We start from the raw sequence: 17,261 nt of genomic DNA, 5'->3' as shown, positions 1-17,261 counted from the left end.
ACATGCACTCCAATGTTTACAGCAGTATTATGTACAATAGCTAAATTATGGAAACAGCCCAAGACCCATCAATTGATGAATGGATAAAGAAGTTCTGGTGTGTGTGTGTGTGTGTGTGTGTGTGTATTGTATATAAATGTGTGTGTGTGTACACAATGGAATATTAGTTAGCCGTGAAAAATGAAATCTTGCCATTTGCAATGACATGGATGGAGCTAGAGAGTATAATGATAAGGGAAATAAATTTGTCAGAGAAAGACAAATATATAATTTCATTCATATGTGGGACTTAAGAAGCAATGAGGAAAGGGACAAAAAAGAGAGAGAGAGACAAATTAAGAAAGAGACTCTTAATTATAGAGAATAGACAGTTGGTTACCAGAGGGGGTGTTAGGAGGATGGGTTAAGTAGGTAATGAGGATTAAGGAGTGTGCTTGTAATGAACACCAGGTCATGTATGAATTGTTGAAACACTATATTTTACACCTGAAACTAATATAACACTACAGTAACTACTCTTGAATTAAAATTTTAAAAAATAAAATTTAAAAAAAGAATTCACCAATGAAGTAAGCAAAGCACCTCACATATTTCTATCTCTTTTAACTTTTACATCCCACCCATGATTAGTATGACATAAAGACAAAATGCGACAACCCCTCTCTGTCTCGGAAGGGGTTATAGTGATAGATTGTGAAGCCAGGATCAGAACTGACAATGACATTCAGGAAACAAGTAGCCACAATTCGGATGGCATTTCAAACTCTGATTGATCTCTAGCAGAAATACAGAATTCAGTCATTTGATATCAACCTTTTATCCCAATAATATGGGTCACCGTAGTCACAAATCTATCACTTCTTTTATGGTGACCTTCACTGTGCCAAGGTTTTTTATCTATTTATCATGGCCATTACTGTGTTTGTTATGACTCTTAATACATATTCGGCACATAACAAGCTCCTAGTGATTATTTGTTGAACAATTAATTCCTGGGACCCTTGAGTTGGTTGAGGTAAACGCCATTGTTAAAAGTTAGTGAATATGTTGCATTCATGAATCCTGAGGTCTAGGTAGATGACAGACATGGACTACTAGAGATTACCAAGTACTCTTGAATTCCACTTACTAGTCTGACCAAAATTTCTCCTATTGCTCGAGTTCATGTTTGAAGCCATGTAAGGTAGTTGGAAAGTTGTTTTTACTCTGTTCACATTTGTTACATAAATATTCTTCTTTTATTTTGAGAGAGAGAGAGAGAGAGAGAGCGCGAGCAAGTAAATGAGAGGCAGAGAGAAAGAGAGAGAGAAGCCCAGGAGGGGCAGAGAGAGAGAGGGAGGGGGATGGAAAGAGAGAGAAAGGGAGAGACAGAGAGAGAGAGAGGGAGGGAGAGAGAGAGGGAAGGAGGGAGGGAGGGAGGGAGAGGGAGAGGGAGAGAAAGAGAGAAGCAAGGCTTGAGCTCACCCAAAGTGGGGCTCAAGCTCACCTAAAGCGGGGCTCTATATCACCCAATGTGGGACTTGAACTGACGTACCGTGAGATCATGACTTGAACCAAAGTCAGATGCTTAATGACTGAGCCACCCAGGTGCCCTGTTAAATAAAAATTCTTAAATGCCATTTTAAATTATTTCATATTACATTATCATTGCATTAAGTAAAAAATGTTAATATAGATTTAATTCAGAGAGTTTATTTATAGAGATCAATGCAGCAAATTATTCATACCAGTGCTTCTCAAACTTTAATGCACATATGAATTACCTGGAGAGCTTATGAAAATCAAAATGTAGATTTTTATTTAATAGGTGTGCAGTGGGTCAGAAAGTCTAAAGTTCTAACAAGCTCCCAGAGATGCTGCTGCTACTGCTGATCTGTGAACCATACTTACAGCTGCAAAAATACAGACCCAAAAGAATAAGATAAATGCCATTTTGGGGGTTCAGTCTGAATGTCTGTGAGGTCCCTGCTTGCAATAATGCCAGATGCCAGATTTGACCGTAGGAATATATTTCACTTTTGGGGCGCCTGGGTGGCTTAGTCGGTTAAGCGTCCGACTTTCGCTTAGGTCATGATCTCGCGGTTCGTGGGTTCGAGCCCCGCGTCGGGCTCTGTGCTGACTGCCAGCTCGGAGCCTGGAGCCTGTTTCAGTCTGTGACTCCCTCTCTCTCTGACCCTCCCCTGCTCACGCTGTCTCCCTCTCTCTCTCCTAGAAATAAATTTAAAAAAAAATTAAAAAAAAGAATATATTTCACTTTTATATACTATCTGTGGTATAAATTGATATGATTTGGGTTCCTATATTTATGAGGCATAGGAATATCACAGTGTAAGTAACTTGTTTAATCAATATTGATGTAAGCTAAACTTATTTATATGATGTCCACAATGCATTATGTATGACAAAGTATTTTAGTTTAATAGAAACTCTGAAGAATAATTCAACATTATGGGTTAGTAAAATGTGAATCAATTTCAAATACTGTCATTTTGAAATTTTAAAAATTGTAAGCAATGATAGATACAACTAAATTGGGCCAAAACTAATTTTATTCATTTTTATGGCTACCTGATGCAGTTTCACTTCAATATATCCAATTAAAATTATTCTTTTAGTTTCATAGTTATTTCCTTTTGCAATTATGGATTTCCTATACTTTGTTCAAATTTTTAGTACTGGAGGCTCTTTAACAGTTCAGTATTCTATATTAACTTTCTAATAAGGTATTATGTATCTCTTTTTTAGAGCAAAAGAATTCTGGTCTTTTGAGATTTTCTTTATTAAAGTGAGAATTCTAGGTGGCAATGTAAAATGGGTCCGCCACTTTGGAAAAGTATGGCAATTCCTGAAAAAGTTAAACATATTCACCCTATGACGCAGAAATTACACTCTTAGGTGTATACTCACGAGAAATAAACACATATATTTATGTAAAAATTCGTACACAAATGTTCATAGCAGCATTATTTCTAAAAGCCAAGATTGGAAACGGCTTCCCAAATTTCCACCAACTGCTGAATGGAGAAACAAAATGATATGTAAATACAACATATAACACAAATGTGTGTGTGTGTACATATACATATATACTATTTGGCAATAAAAACGTGAAATACTGATATACGTTACAAACATAGATGAACACTTGTGTTCCTTGAAAACAAGATACTAAATGAAAGAAGTCAGACACAAAAGGACAAATATTCTATGGCTCCACTTATATGGTACCTAGAGTTGTCAAATTCATAAAGACAAAAAACGGAACAACAGATAACAGGCGCTGGGGTAGGGGAGGGCAAATGAGGAGTGACTGCTAATGAGTACAGGGTTTCTTTTGCTGGTGATGTAAATGTTATAAAATTAGACAGTGATAACAGCTGCAAAACTCTGAATATACTAAGAACCACTAGACTGTATACTTTAAAAGGGCGAACGAATTCTGCGGCTCCTGGGTGGCTCAGTCAGTTAGGTGTCTGACTCTTGATTTTTTGGCTCAGGTTACGATCCCAGGGCCATGGAATTGAGCTGTGCATGGGACTCCATGCTGAGCATGTAGCCTGCTTGAGGTTCTCTCTCTCCCTCTGCCCCTCTCCCTCTCTGTCTAAATTTTAAAAAAAATTAAGGGTGAATTTTATGACATAAAAACTATACCTTGACATTAAAAAGTGAGAATTCTACAATTTCTACCATTTGTTCTGAATATGAAAATTAAGAATATTTAGTATGTCTCTGGGTCCTCTTCCACTCACATTTATGTGCCATAATTTGAGCATGTGTTTAAGATAATTTTTATGCCTCTCTAATCTAGAAATTAGTTATACAACTTTTCTATTTTATTTACAGCAAGACATTTCATTAGGGCATTTCCAGTTTAATTCAAGGCTAGGTTATATTCTAGTTTAAAACAACAAGTAGGGCGTCTGGGCCGCTCAGTCAGTTAAGATTCCAACTTCAGCTCAGATCATGATCTCACAGTTTGTGGGTTCGAGCCCCACGTCGGGCTCTCTGCTGACAGCTCAGAGCCTGGAGCCTGCTTCACATTCTCTGTCTCCCTTTCTCTCTGCCCCTCCCCTGCTCATGCTCTCTTTCCCCTTCAAACATAAATAAACATTAAAAAAATAAAAATAAATAAAACAACAAGTTCACACAGGCAAATTCCATGCACTATTCATTTTTGGTTTCAGTTCAAGGCAAGAGCTGTCAGGAAATGGAAAGACTTTGAGGCAGTTCTAGAGTCAGTTTCATTTGAATGCCTAATTTAAAACTACAGTTAAAATTCTATTATTTATTTCTACCTTTTTTTCAAAATAGCATTTGCTTCTCCCATCATACATACATATATATCCTTGTCACATGAAACTTAAAACACATAGGAAAGCACAATTGAAAAACTATCACCTTTATCCTACCACTCATATAATAACCACTATTAAAATTTTAGTTCATGTCCTACCAAGAATTTTACTCACTCATATACATAAATAGCATATACATGGTATAAATCCTTAACATGTGTTTATAATATTTTGATCATAGTTTGAATATACAGATTTTTACATTTTATGTTTTCATTTAACAAAATATCTCACACACTTTCCTGTGCATTAAGTATTTTTAATACTGTAATTTTTTATGGCTTCATAGCATTTCATCATATGGATGTATCATGGTATAATGTTTCTAGTTTTAAATATTATAGATAATTATTCAAACATCCTTAGGCATCTTTGTATACACTGCTGACTACCTCTATAAGATTTACTTCCAAAAACCGGAATTGCAGTGCCTATTACTCATTATTATTGATGGAAGCCAAAGAATCCAAGTTAGGAGATAAAAAAACATTAAGGGAATCTGAGAAAAAAGTAATAATTACCTGACAAGGCAGCATCAAATCCCATGTCTTCTATTGCTTCTCTCAAGGTTTCTGGAGAAGTCAGTAGAGGATCATACTCAACAGTTCCATTGCCATTTGCAAGAGATACTTGTATGGATTTTACACCTGCCTTTTTTGATATGACACCCTCAATAGACTGCACACAAGAATTACAAGTCATACCACCAATGTTTATCACAGTTTCTTGAGTCAGAGGATGGCTAACTGTGTTCAAAGGAATCTTTTGAAGAGATGAACTGGAGGGAGAGTTTGAGGTACTCTCAATTTCACTTGTAATACTAACTCTATATTGCCCTGGTGATAGGGCCTCTATTGCTTTTCTCAGGGTTTCTGGAGTGACTGAGCTCTCATTGTACTTTACTATGGCAGATCTATTCTCTAAAGAAACTACAATGCTGCTTACATACTGGAGTGTAGATAAAGCACTTTCAATATTTAACACACATGATTTACAATGCATGCCATCTATAATGAAAGTGACGGTTGAATCACTGCTATATGATGGACTCCTTTGCTGTGATCCTTCTGAGGATTTGACTGGTGTATTCTTTAGACGTTCTATATCAATAGCTCCCAATTGGAGGTACTTGGGCTGTTTTTTGATGAATGCTGGAAAGCCCACAGCTTCAATCTGCTTTTTTATTTCCTCTGCTGTGATAAGATGAGGTTGATACACAACAGAAGCTTCTTGGTTGTCCAGGGAGACTAGTTAATGAAAAGAGAAATATTTAATTCAGTTATTCTTAGGCCACTTCAGAAAACATTCTGGAGTTTTCTTTTCTTTTTTTTTTAATGTCTTGTTTATTTTTGAAAGAGACAGAGACAGAGTACGAGCTGGGGAGGAGCAGATAGAGAGGGAGACACAGAATCTGAAACAGGCTCCAGGCTCTGAGCTGTCAGCACAGAGCCCGATGTGGGGCTTGAACTTGTGAACCACAAGATCATGATCTGAGCCGAAGTCAGACGCTCAACCGACTGAGTCACCCTGGCGCCCCAATATTCTGCAGTTTTCAAATCAAAACCACACATAATTGTTTCTGTCTTCACTGTCATCAGATTTTCTTAAGATAATTCTGTTTTCATAAAATGTTACTGACATAGACTGGAGAAAAGTAAAAAAATATGACCACTATATCTATGGTCTCCAAGTTTCTGCATGCCTAAACAGAAATAGATTAGAGATAGAAAGGACCCCATGCATGTTGTGTTAAAAACACTGAACTCCATGCACGGCCACCCCAGCTACCTTTTATGTTAGTTCAAAACTCATGTAGCTGTTAATTATAATCATTAGCTTTACCCACACTAATCCTGGGAATATGTACACTGTACACTCTGGAATTCAGACTTCAATGAAGCAGTCAGCATTCTAGTCCGGTGGATTCTAAACCCATGCTTAAGAGGAAAGAAAAACCTTAAAAGGCCAAAAACAGAAAGCTCAACCTTACAAAACAACCAGGCTAATACCACCAGATCTATTACCTTTAATTCGCTGAACACCTTGAAGCTTCCCAATTTTTCCTTCAATGGTGCTGGTGCACGAATGGCAGGTCATTCCTTCTATTTTCATCTTCAGCATGACTTCACCTACTTGAGCCATACTGTAATCTTCACAAGTTCCTGACTTGTTCTCCAGAATTCCAATAGCTAAACTGAGATCTGGAAGTAGCTCTATTATCTGATTGGCATTCACTATAGAAGGGATTATTGTCACCACTACAGTTCTTTGCTGAGGGGAAATTTTAATGTCTGTCACACCCTTGGTCTTGAGCAATGTGCTTTGGATATGGTCCCATGGCAGAGCCAGTGAAGCAGCAACAGTCAGAAACACAGTGTCAGTTAAAACAGGGACAGGGTTAGGATTGTGGAGAACAGCATCAAAGCCCATGTCATCAATAGCTTCCTGGAGGGTCTTTGGAGTCTGTAGTTTAGAGTCATAAATAATAGTTGCGTTTTTTTCTTCCAGTGAAACCTTTTGGAAGAGAATTTCAAAAGTCAGTTTAATCCAATTTGATGACCTGGAACTTAAAAAATAGCAATCATCATGCCACATTCAGGAAGAATGGGACAAATAATTCAACCAAATGAAGTTTCTATATTAGTTCTCATCTTTACTATTCTCTTTGGAAAGAAACAAAAAAAAAAGTCTTCTCCACTTATAGGAATGATAAACTTGTATGTAGGCGTATATGACTCAGGTACTGATTAGGCATTTGAAACACACACGGACAAACACACCCTAGCACAAACAACTCTCTCCTACTATCTCCTTTCACAAATTATTCCAATACTTCACTCTCTATCAATTCAAAAGATAATAAAGAAAACAGGATCAGCTGCAGAAAATGTGACATGAAGTTTAAATTTTAAGATGTTGAGTTAAGATAACTTCATTTGGAAGAAAATATATAAACATGCTAGTTTGTGATTAAAGGCAGTATGATAGGATTTTGTAGCATATACTCCTATATCCTTCTAAGTCTCTACAGCCTACTATTACTTTTATTCAAAGTAAGAAATTGTTTCACCTGATTCAATGATAAAAAATGATTGTGTTCCTAAAGCTTAGCTACTGTATATAATTTAACTACTACTATGACTGCACTCCTATCTTTGGATGACATCTCCAAAAACTAATGGTGTACTCATACACACAACACATGTGCGTGCGCGCGCACACACACACACACACACACACACACACTGGGTTGGGAATCAGAAGGTTTGAGTTCCATTGTCAACTCTCCACTTATTACTCAACCATATTCATTAATTCTACCATCTGAAAAATTGGGAAATATGCCCTATAATCCTCTAGGGTTGTTATAAGAGTAAATACATAGGCAAGTAGTTCTTTGCAGCAGTGAGTTATATAAACACTGAACAACTAATATTTATTAAGCACCTATTATATGTGCCAGGAACTGGGATTCTCAAGACACAAAGGTGAGCATGACACAGTCACAGGGAGCAGTATTAGCATAGCATAGAAAATACAGAAAACAGACACGTACTCATCCCTGGGAACATGGGTCAGAAAAGCTTTCTTAGGGGAGATAAGACCTGAATGTAAAAGAACAAACAGAAATTAGCAAGAATGAATGAGGCAGGAATTCTAGACAAATGGATAAAGTAGATAAAGATGATAAGCTAGAGAATTAGGAAACTGATTTACTATGGGGTCTACTTTATGCCAATAATGGTAATTTATCCTATAGGTAATAGAGAGCCACGAAAAGGTTAAGCAGGGGAATGACATGATTGTATTAGCATTTTAGAGAAGAATCATTTCAGAGACACCGTAGATGTGTGGGGGTGGAATGGAGTGACACAGGATAGGAGATCAGTTAGGAGACGATTGCCATTGCAATAGTGGTACATAGAAGATCTGAATTAAGGCATGATTCCTGAGGGCAAAGTAAAAGAGGCAGTTCCAAGATACATTTGGGAGGGCAAAAATTAGTAAGGAAATTATAGAGAGTAAAGGAGATGACTATGACTTACAGATTTCTGGCCTGGGCCAGTGGATAGATGGTGCTGCCATTAACTGTTATCAGAGAGAGAAGAAGAAAACTGGAGGATGAGGTTGGAGTGGTGGGAAAAGGAAGATGATAAATTTAGTTTTAGACCCACTGATTTTTGAGGGATGGTAGGGCATTAATGTTCTAAACGCAGTTAAAATATGAGTATTATCTTGGATTCCTGGTGAAAATCTTTGTTCCATAAATAAAAGCAACTCCAAAATATAATTAAAAGCAGGAAATTTCACTTTAAACTGTCAACAATAGTTATATAGTTAAATCTTAACTATTTTAATGAACTTCGTATTTTCATTTCTTCCTTTAACTTGGTAATCAATGGTTAGGTATTAGGTGAAATCCTGAAATGAAACTCTGGCACAGAAAAGATTCTAAAACTGATAATCCTAGTTGGTCATCTTGATCTTAGTTATGGAAGAAATCACTAGCATAAGTGATCCAAAACAGAAGTGGGAAAATAATTTAAATNAATCAAAGAACTTAAGATCAAAAATAAGTCAATTGTACTGTATGATAATTGTATTTTAAACCAAAAATAATTAGATAAAAAATTCAGATAGTTGAATTAGCCACATTTCAAATATTCAATGGGTAATGTGGCTAAGTGGCTGCTATATGGTATGGGTTTATATAGAAGATTTCCATCATCGCAGAACATTCCATTGGACAGTACAGCTTCAGGTACGACTATACTTTTTCTGATAAAGTACCAAAGTTTTTAAAAATGGGAGAGAGAGAGAGAGAGAGAGCAAGATGGCAGAGAAGTAAGGAGCTCCATGTATTTCGCTCGCACCCATCTCTCAAACAGAGAAGACCTGAAACCATAGGACACTGAGTCTCAGGAGTTTGGGAAGACAAAGAAACAGAGTACACTGGGAAGGCAACCTCATAAGTGCGTGAGTGTGAACAGGGGAAGATAAAAGCAGGCCAGTACCAGACACGCGGAGGGAGAGGAGGGAGCTCCCCTCGCAGACAGTCGGGTGAGTGGAGGGGAAAAGTAAGAGCAGCTGAAACTGCTCATAGAACTGTCCCTGGAGAAGAGAAAAACCTTGACTTGGAAGCAGAGTGTTTTTAGTTCTGGCTGGGGTGCTGAATTTGAACTGGGTGCCCCCATCCCAGAGGGCGCCAGGAAAACCTGTTATGCTGCACTCCCAGCACCATCCCCAGCAGCACAGTGATAGCAGGCCAGAGGCTGTGCCCCTGCTCTCCCGCTTGACTCCCCGCGGCGGCCTTGTGCCACCGAACTGAGTCTGCACCTATGCCCCCCAGGCTTGAACCCTGGCGACAAGGAGTCTTCGAACCCTAGGCTGTACCTCCGCTCCTCCCACTCAACCTCCCGCCAGCGGGGGAAGCTGCGACATCCAGGACTGTGCTTCAGGTGGACTGGGACCTGGAAACGACTGGGGCTTGGGACATAGAACACAGCCCACCTTAGCTACGGCCTCAGCACAGGGAGATCAGACCCAAAAGCGTGAGTTGCAATGCCTTGTTCAAGAAGGGACTGAGGCAACACCATTTTTCTCCCCACAACCACCAAGGCGGGGCCTCAAGGAGCAGCAGACAGGGCACAGTGGAGGCTAAGACCTCCTCACACCAAACTACGCCCATCCCTGCTAGAGAGCTGCTTTTATTTTTTCTTCACCAGAGCCTGGGGCAAGACCAACATAGATGCACTGCTGAGACTAATTCTAGATCAATTCTTTCTATTCAAATATATTTTCCCTTGTCTCATTCGCATACATCCCCTCTGCTGAACTGGGCACTCTGGCCATTGGTTTGCTTAAACAGACACATTTAATTCATTCTCTAGATATATATTCTACACCTCCACCACTACCTTTCTATCTCTCTCTCTGGAGTATTTAGACTATACAATTTCTCTCAGTAACATTATCTTCATTTCCATCTCCTCGTCTCTTACATTATTCTCCTCATTCTTTGAATTAAGCCTCTTAGTCTCTCTGCCTGGTCATTGTCGAGTTTCGCTTTCTCCCCACCCTGTCATTTCTCTCTTTGTGTATGCTCTTCCATCAGCACTGCATACACTTTATCTGTGACTAGGAATTCTGGTTTTATGCCTTTAGACTGTCCTTTGTCATCTGAGTATTTTTCTTTTTTGTTTTCTTTTTATTTTTAATATTTGTTTCTCCTCCTTCCTCTTTTATTTTCTTTCCTGTCTTCTATTTTCCTTCCTTCCTTTTTATTCCTTTTTCTTTTTCCCTTTCGGTTTGCATGTTTGTTGGATTTCTTGGCGCATCTGTGTGCCTTTGTTCCCTGTGTGTTTGTCTCTCTGTTTTCTTTTACAGAGCTACCTCAAGAAAAAAGCCAAAGTACACATGGTGGAGAGTACCAAATACCAATACGAGAGGGATATAAAATAACCAAAGTCTCAACAAGAGAGAACAAGAGACACCATTCAAAGAACAGTTCCTGAATGGACAGGCCCTGGAAAGTCAAAGAGCTTCTTTCGTACAGCAGCGCTCACAGGTGCAGAGTGTATAACAAGCTTTTAAAACTAACAACACAGAAAGCTATCCAAAATGATGAAAGGGAAGAATTCTCCTCTAAAGAAATTCCAGGAAGAAATGACAGCTAAAGAACTGCTCAAAACAGATATAAGCAACATAACTGAACAAGAATTTAGAACAATAGTCATAAAATGAATCACTGGCCTGAAAAAAGCATAGAAGACAGCAGAGACACTACATCTACAAAGAGTATGGAGCTTAAACACAGTTGTGATGAAATAAAAACTGCTATAATGAGATGAGTAATAAGATGGGGGCGTCCAATGCACGGACTGAAGAGGCAAAGAACAGAATAGGTGATTTAGAAGAAACAATTATAGAAAAAGAGGAAGCTGAGAAAAAGAGAGATAAACTGATACAGGAACATGAAAGGAAAATTCGAGAGCTCAGGGATACAATCAAATGGAACAATAACCATATCATAAGAATTCCAGAAGAGGAAGAAAGAGGGAAAGGGACTGAAGGAGTCTTTGAACAAATTATAGCATAAAAATTCCCCAGTCTGGGGAAGGAAACAGACATTGAAATACAAGAGGAACAGACAACTCTCCTCAGACGTAACTTGAATCGATCTTCTGCACTATAGATCATAGTGAAACTGGCAAAAGATAAAGTCAAAGAGGGAATTCTGAAAGCAGCTAGGGAGAATAGGGCCCTAACATACAAAGGGAAACCTATCAGAGTGGTGACACACCTATCTACTAAAACTTGGCAGGCCAGAAAGGAATGACAGGAGATCTTCAAACCGATGAATAGGAAAAATATGCAGCCAAGAATCCTCTATCCAGCAAGCCTGTCATTCAAAATAGAAGGAGAGATAAAAGTCTTTCCAAAGAAATAAAAATAGAAACAATTAGTCACCACTAATCCAGCCCTACAAGATATCCTGCGGGGAGCTCTATGAGGGAAATGTTGCAAGGAACGCAAAGTAACAGAGACANTCAGATTGAAAATAAGGGGATGGAGAAATATATATCATGCTACTGGAAGTCAAAAGGAAGGCGGAGTAGCGATACTTATATCAGACAAACTGGACTTTAAAGTAAAGACAGTAACAAGGGATGAAGAAGGGCATTATGTAATAATTACAGGGTCTATCTGTCAGGAAAAGCTAACAATTATAAATGTCTTCACACCGAAAACGGGAGCATCCAAATACAAAAAACAGTTAATCAAAAACAGAAACAATCTTATTAACAAAAATGTCCTAATGGCAAGGGATTTTAATATTCCACTGACAGCAATGGATAGGTCAACTGGACAGAAAATCACTAAAGAAACAATGGACTTGAAGGACACAATGGTCCCGATGGATATGACAGATATATTTAGAATTCTACAACCTGATGCCAGGGAATTCACATTCTTCTCAAGCACGCATGGCACATTCTTCAAGATAGATCACATACCGGGACATAAAGCAGCCCTTAAGAAATATAAAAGAATTGAGATCATACCATGCCCACTTTCACATCATAATGCTGTGAAACTTGAAATCAACCACAGGAAGAAGTCTAGAAAACCTCCAAAAACATGGAGGCTAAAGAACACCCTACTAAAGAAAGAATGGGCCAATCAGGCAATTAGAGAAGAAATGTAAAAATATATGAAAACAAACGAAAATGAAAATTCAACAATCCAAACTCTATGGGATGCGGCAAAGACAGTGCTAAGAGGAAAGTACAGTGAACTCCAGGCCTATTAGAAGAAATTAGACAAAGCTCAAGCACAAAATCTAAGACTGCACCTAAAGAAACTAGAAAGAGAGCAAAAAAAAGCACCCTAAACCTAANCAATTCTTTTATATTTATTGAGGGCTGCTTTATGTCCCGGTATGTGATCTATCTTGGAGAATGTGCCATGTGCACTTGGGAAGAAAGTGAATTCCATGGCCTCAGGATGTAGAGTTCTAAATATGTTGGTCAAATCCATTTGGGCCATTGTGTCATTCAAGTCCATTGTTTCTTTAGTGATTTTCTGTCTAGTTGATTTATCCATTGATGTAAGCGGAGTATTAAATTCCCGTGCTATTGCCACATTCTTATCCATAGGATTGTTGCTGTTTGTGATTAATTGCTTTATGTATTTGGGTGCTAACTTATTTGGTGCATAGACATTCATAATTGTTAGCTCTTCCTGACGGATAAACCCTGTATTTATTATATAATGTCCTTCTTCATCCCTCGTTACTGTCTTTACTTTAAAGTCCAGTTTGTCTGATATAAGTATAGCTACTCTAGTTTTCTTTTGACTTCTAGTAGCATGATATATATTTCTCCATCCCCTTATTTTCAATCTGAAGTTGTCCTCAGGTCTAAAATGAGTTTCTTGTAGACAGCAAATAGATGTATTTTGTTTTTTCTCCAATCTGCTACCCTATGTCTTTTGATTGGGGCATTTAGCCCATTTACATTCAGTGTTATTATTGAAAAATATGGGTTTAGTGTCATTTTGTTCTTTGTAGTTTTCATGCTTGTGATGTTGTCTCTGGTATCTTGTGTTCTTTGCAATATTTCCCTCATAGAATACCCCTCAGGATTTCTTGTAAGGCTGGTTTAGTGGTGACTAATTGTTTCTATTTTTGTTGTTTGGAAAGACTTTTATCTCTCCTATTCTGAATGACAGGACTGCTGGTAGAGGCTTCTTGGCGGCATATTTTTCCTGTTCATCAGATTGAAGATCTCCTGCCATTCCTTTCTGGACTGCCAAGTCTCAATTGATAGGTCTGTTACCACTCCAATAGGTTTCCCTTTGTATGTTAGGGCCCTTTTATCCGTAGTTGGTTTCTAAATTCTCTCTTTATCCTTATATTTTGCCAGTTTCACTATGATGTGTCGTCCAGAAATCGATTCAAGTTACGTCTGAGGGGAGTTCTCTGTGTCTTTGGATTTCAATGTTTGTTTCCTTCCCCAAATTTGGGGCTATTCTAAGCTATAGTTTGTTTAAGGATCCCTCAGCGTCTTTCCCTCTTTCTTTCTCTTCTGGAATTCCTAAGATATGGATATTGTTTCGTTTGATTGTATCCTTTAGTTGTAGAACTCTCCTTTCATGTTCTTGGATCAGTTTATCTCTCTTTGTATTGGCTTCCTCTTTTTTATAATTGTGTCTTCTAACTCACTTATTCTTTCTCTGCCTCTGTATTTCGTGCATTGGATGCCTCCATTTTGTTATGCACCTCATTTATAGCAGTTTTTAATTTATCAAACCATTTTTAAGCTCTATAGTCTTTGTAGCAACAGTTTCTCTGATGTTTTCCTTGCCTTTTCCAAGCCCAGTGATTATTTTATTTATTTGTTTGTTTGTTTTTAATATTTTGTTTTCAAGCCTAGTGATTAATTTTATTGTTCTAAATTTTTGTTCAGTTATGTTGCTTATATCTGTTTTGAGCAGTTCTTTTGCTGTCATTGTTTCCTGAAATTCCTTTAGAGGATACTTCTTCCCTTTTATCATTTTGGCTACCTTTCTGTTTCTTGCTAGTTTTGAAAGCTTGTTATGCACTCTGCACCTGCAAGTACTGCTGTATTAATGAATTCCCTTTGATTGTCCAGGGCCTGTCCATTCAGGAAGCGTTCTTTGAATGGTGTCTCTTGGTCTCTCATGTTTAGACCTTGTTTATTTTATTTTCCTACTCGTAGTGGTATTTGGGACTCTCCACCACGTGTACTTTGGCTGGTTTCTTGAGGTAGCCCTGGAAAAGAAAACAGAGAGAGAAACACACAGAGAACAAAGGCACACAAATGCAGACAGATCCAACAAACAAGCAAACTGAAATGGAAAAAGAAAAAGAAAAAAAGAGTGGCACCTGGGTGATTGATTTGATTAAGCCTCCCACTTTGGCTCAGTTCATGATCTCACAGTTCGTGGGTTTGAGCGCCACATTGGGCTCGGTGTGGACAGCTCAGAGCCTGGAGCCTGTTTCAGATTCTGTGTCTCCCTCTCTCTCTGACCCTCCCCTGCTCACACTGTCTCTCTCTCAGAAATAAATAAAACATTAAAGAAAAAGTTTTAATAAAAAGAAAAAAGAAGGAAGAGAAAAAGAGAAAAAAGATGAAGGAAGAAAAACAAATAATAAAAAATAAAAAAGAAAAGAAAAGAAAAAAAAAGAAAAAACCCAAAAAACAAAGGACAGTCTAAAAGCATAAAACCAGAATTCCCAGCTACAAATAAAGAGCAGGGTGTATGCCGTGCTCATGGAAGAGCACCTACAAAGAGAGAAATGACAGGGCGGGGAGAAAGCGAAACTTGACAATGACCAGGCAGAGAGTCTAAGAGACTTAATTCAGAGAGAGAAAGAGGAGAATATGGTAAGAGGCGAGAAGAAAGAAACAAAGACAATGTTACTAGAGAAGCTGTATAGTCTGATTACTCCAGAGAGAGATAGAAAGGTAGCAGTGGAGGTGTAGAATGTAAATCTAGAGAATGTATTAAACGTGACTGTTTTAGCAAACCAATGACCAGAGTGCCCAGTCCATCAGAGGGGAGCGGTATGAATGAGACAAGAGAAAATATATCTGAATAGAAAGAATTGATCTAGAATTAATCACGGTAGTGCATGTATATTGTTCTTGGCCCTGGCTCCAGTATTAAAAATCACCTCTCTATCGTGGATTGGCATGGTTTGGTGTAGGTAGGTCTTAGCTTCCACTGTGTTCTATGGTCGCTCCCTGAGATTCCATCTTTGTGGTTTTGGGGAGAAAAATGGCAGCGCCCTAGTCTTTTTTCATACCAAGGGTTGCAAATCACTGTTTTGGTTCTGATCTCACTGAGCAGTGGGAGCCAAAGTGGGCCGTGTTCTTTGTCTCAAGCCATGTCTCGTTTCCAGATCTCAGTCTGTGAGCTTTATTGATACTACCCGAAATATAAACCCACAGGTCGAATCCTTCCAAGTAGTTTCAAGCCAGCTGCTTCCCTACTGGGGATGGATCCGAGCTGGAATAGTGGTGAGCAGTTTCAGGCCACGCCACTTCCCCTATAGATGGAGCTGGAGAGCAGTGGAGCACTTTCTCCTGGTGCTGCCTGGGATTGGGACGTCCATCTCAAAGTCAGCTCCGTAGCTGGAAACGGGATCGCTCTGTGTCCCAAGCCTAGGTTTTTCTTTTCTCCAGGGACAGGGACAGTTCTTTGAGCAGTTTCAGCAGCTCTTTGTTTTCCACTTGACTCACCGCGGCTCCCTGCAAAGGGGGCTCCCTCCCTTCCTTCCGTGTTTCCAGGTCCCGGCCCGTTTTATTTTCCCCAGTTTGCATTCAAGTATCTATAAGATTGTTTTCTCAGTGGACTCTGTCTCCTTTTCCTCCCAAATTCCTAGTATTCTGTAAGGGTTCCTATGGCTTCAGGCCTTCTCCGTTTGAGAGATGGGGGCGAGTAAAATGTACGAAGCTCCCTACTTTTCTGCTATCTTTTCTCCCAAATTTCATTTTCTTTATCCATTCATTAGTTGAAGGACATTTGGTCTCTTTCCATAATTTGGCTATTATTGAATGTGCTGCTATAAACATTGGGGCACATGTGCCCCTATGCCTCAACACTCTTGTATCCTTTGGGTAAATTCTTAGTAGTGCTATTCCTGGGTCATAGGTGAGTTCTATTTAGAATTTTTTGAATAACTGTCACACTGTTTTCCAGAGTGGCTACACCATTTGCATTCCCACAAACAGTGCAAGAGGGTTCCTGTTTTTCCACATCCTCACCAGGATCTTCCATGGGGAAAAATTGAGAGCTTTCCCCCTGAGATCAGGAACACAACAGGGATATCCACTCTCCCACTGTTGTTTAATATAGTGCTCAAAGTCCTAGCATCAGCAAACAGATAATAAACTGAAATTAAAGGCATCAAAATTGGTAAAGAAGAAGTTAGACTTTCATTGTTTGCAGACAACGTGGTATTCTATATGGAAAACCTGAAAGACTTCACCAAAAGGCTCCTAAAACTGATACATGAATTTGGCAAAGTCGCAGGGTACAAAATCAATGTACAGAAGTCAGTTGCATTTTTTTACACTAATAATGAAGCAACAAAAAGAGTAATCAAGAAACTGATTCCATTCACAATTGCACCTAGAAGCATAACATATTTAGGAATAAACCTAACCAAAGATGTAAAAGATCTGTATGCTGAAACTATGATGAATATATTTTTAAGAGCTTTATTTAAATATAACTGATATACAAAAATCTGTATATATATATAATGTACATAATTTGATGAGTTTGAACTTATGGCATATGCTCGTGAAACTATCACCACAATCAAGAAAATAGACATTTTCATTATCACCAAAAGTTTACTTGCACCTTGTG

At 38.5% G+C, this 17,261-nt stretch overlaps 1 protein-coding gene across 1 annotated transcript in view; it reads right to left on the bottom strand.

The window, feature by feature from the left end:
• ATP7A (ATPase copper transporting alpha) overlaps nt 1–16,207 on the bottom strand; it is a gene marked incomplete at its 3' end in the record, with an annotated part of 73,629 nt that extends 57,422 nt beyond the window's left edge. The window contains 3 exon segments of the mRNA XM_077752931.1: nt 4,877–5,602; nt 6,380–6,869; nt 16,127–16,207. Of these exon segments, the coding sequence (XP_077609057.1) occupies nt 4,877–5,602; nt 6,380–6,869; nt 16,127–16,207 (1,297 nt within the window).
• Nucleotides 16,208–17,261: the final 1,054 nt, after the last annotated feature.

Source organism: Crocuta crocuta, unplaced genomic scaffold, assembly GCF_008692635.1.
Source record: "Crocuta crocuta isolate KB4526 unplaced genomic scaffold, BGI_CrCroc_1.0 scaffold1353, whole genome shotgun sequence".
Classification (NCBI taxonomy): Eukaryota; Metazoa; Chordata; class Mammalia; order Carnivora; family Hyaenidae; genus Crocuta; species Crocuta crocuta.
The sequence above is the reverse complement of the archived record's forward strand: the minus strand, read 5'-3'. Positions and strand labels throughout refer to the sequence as shown.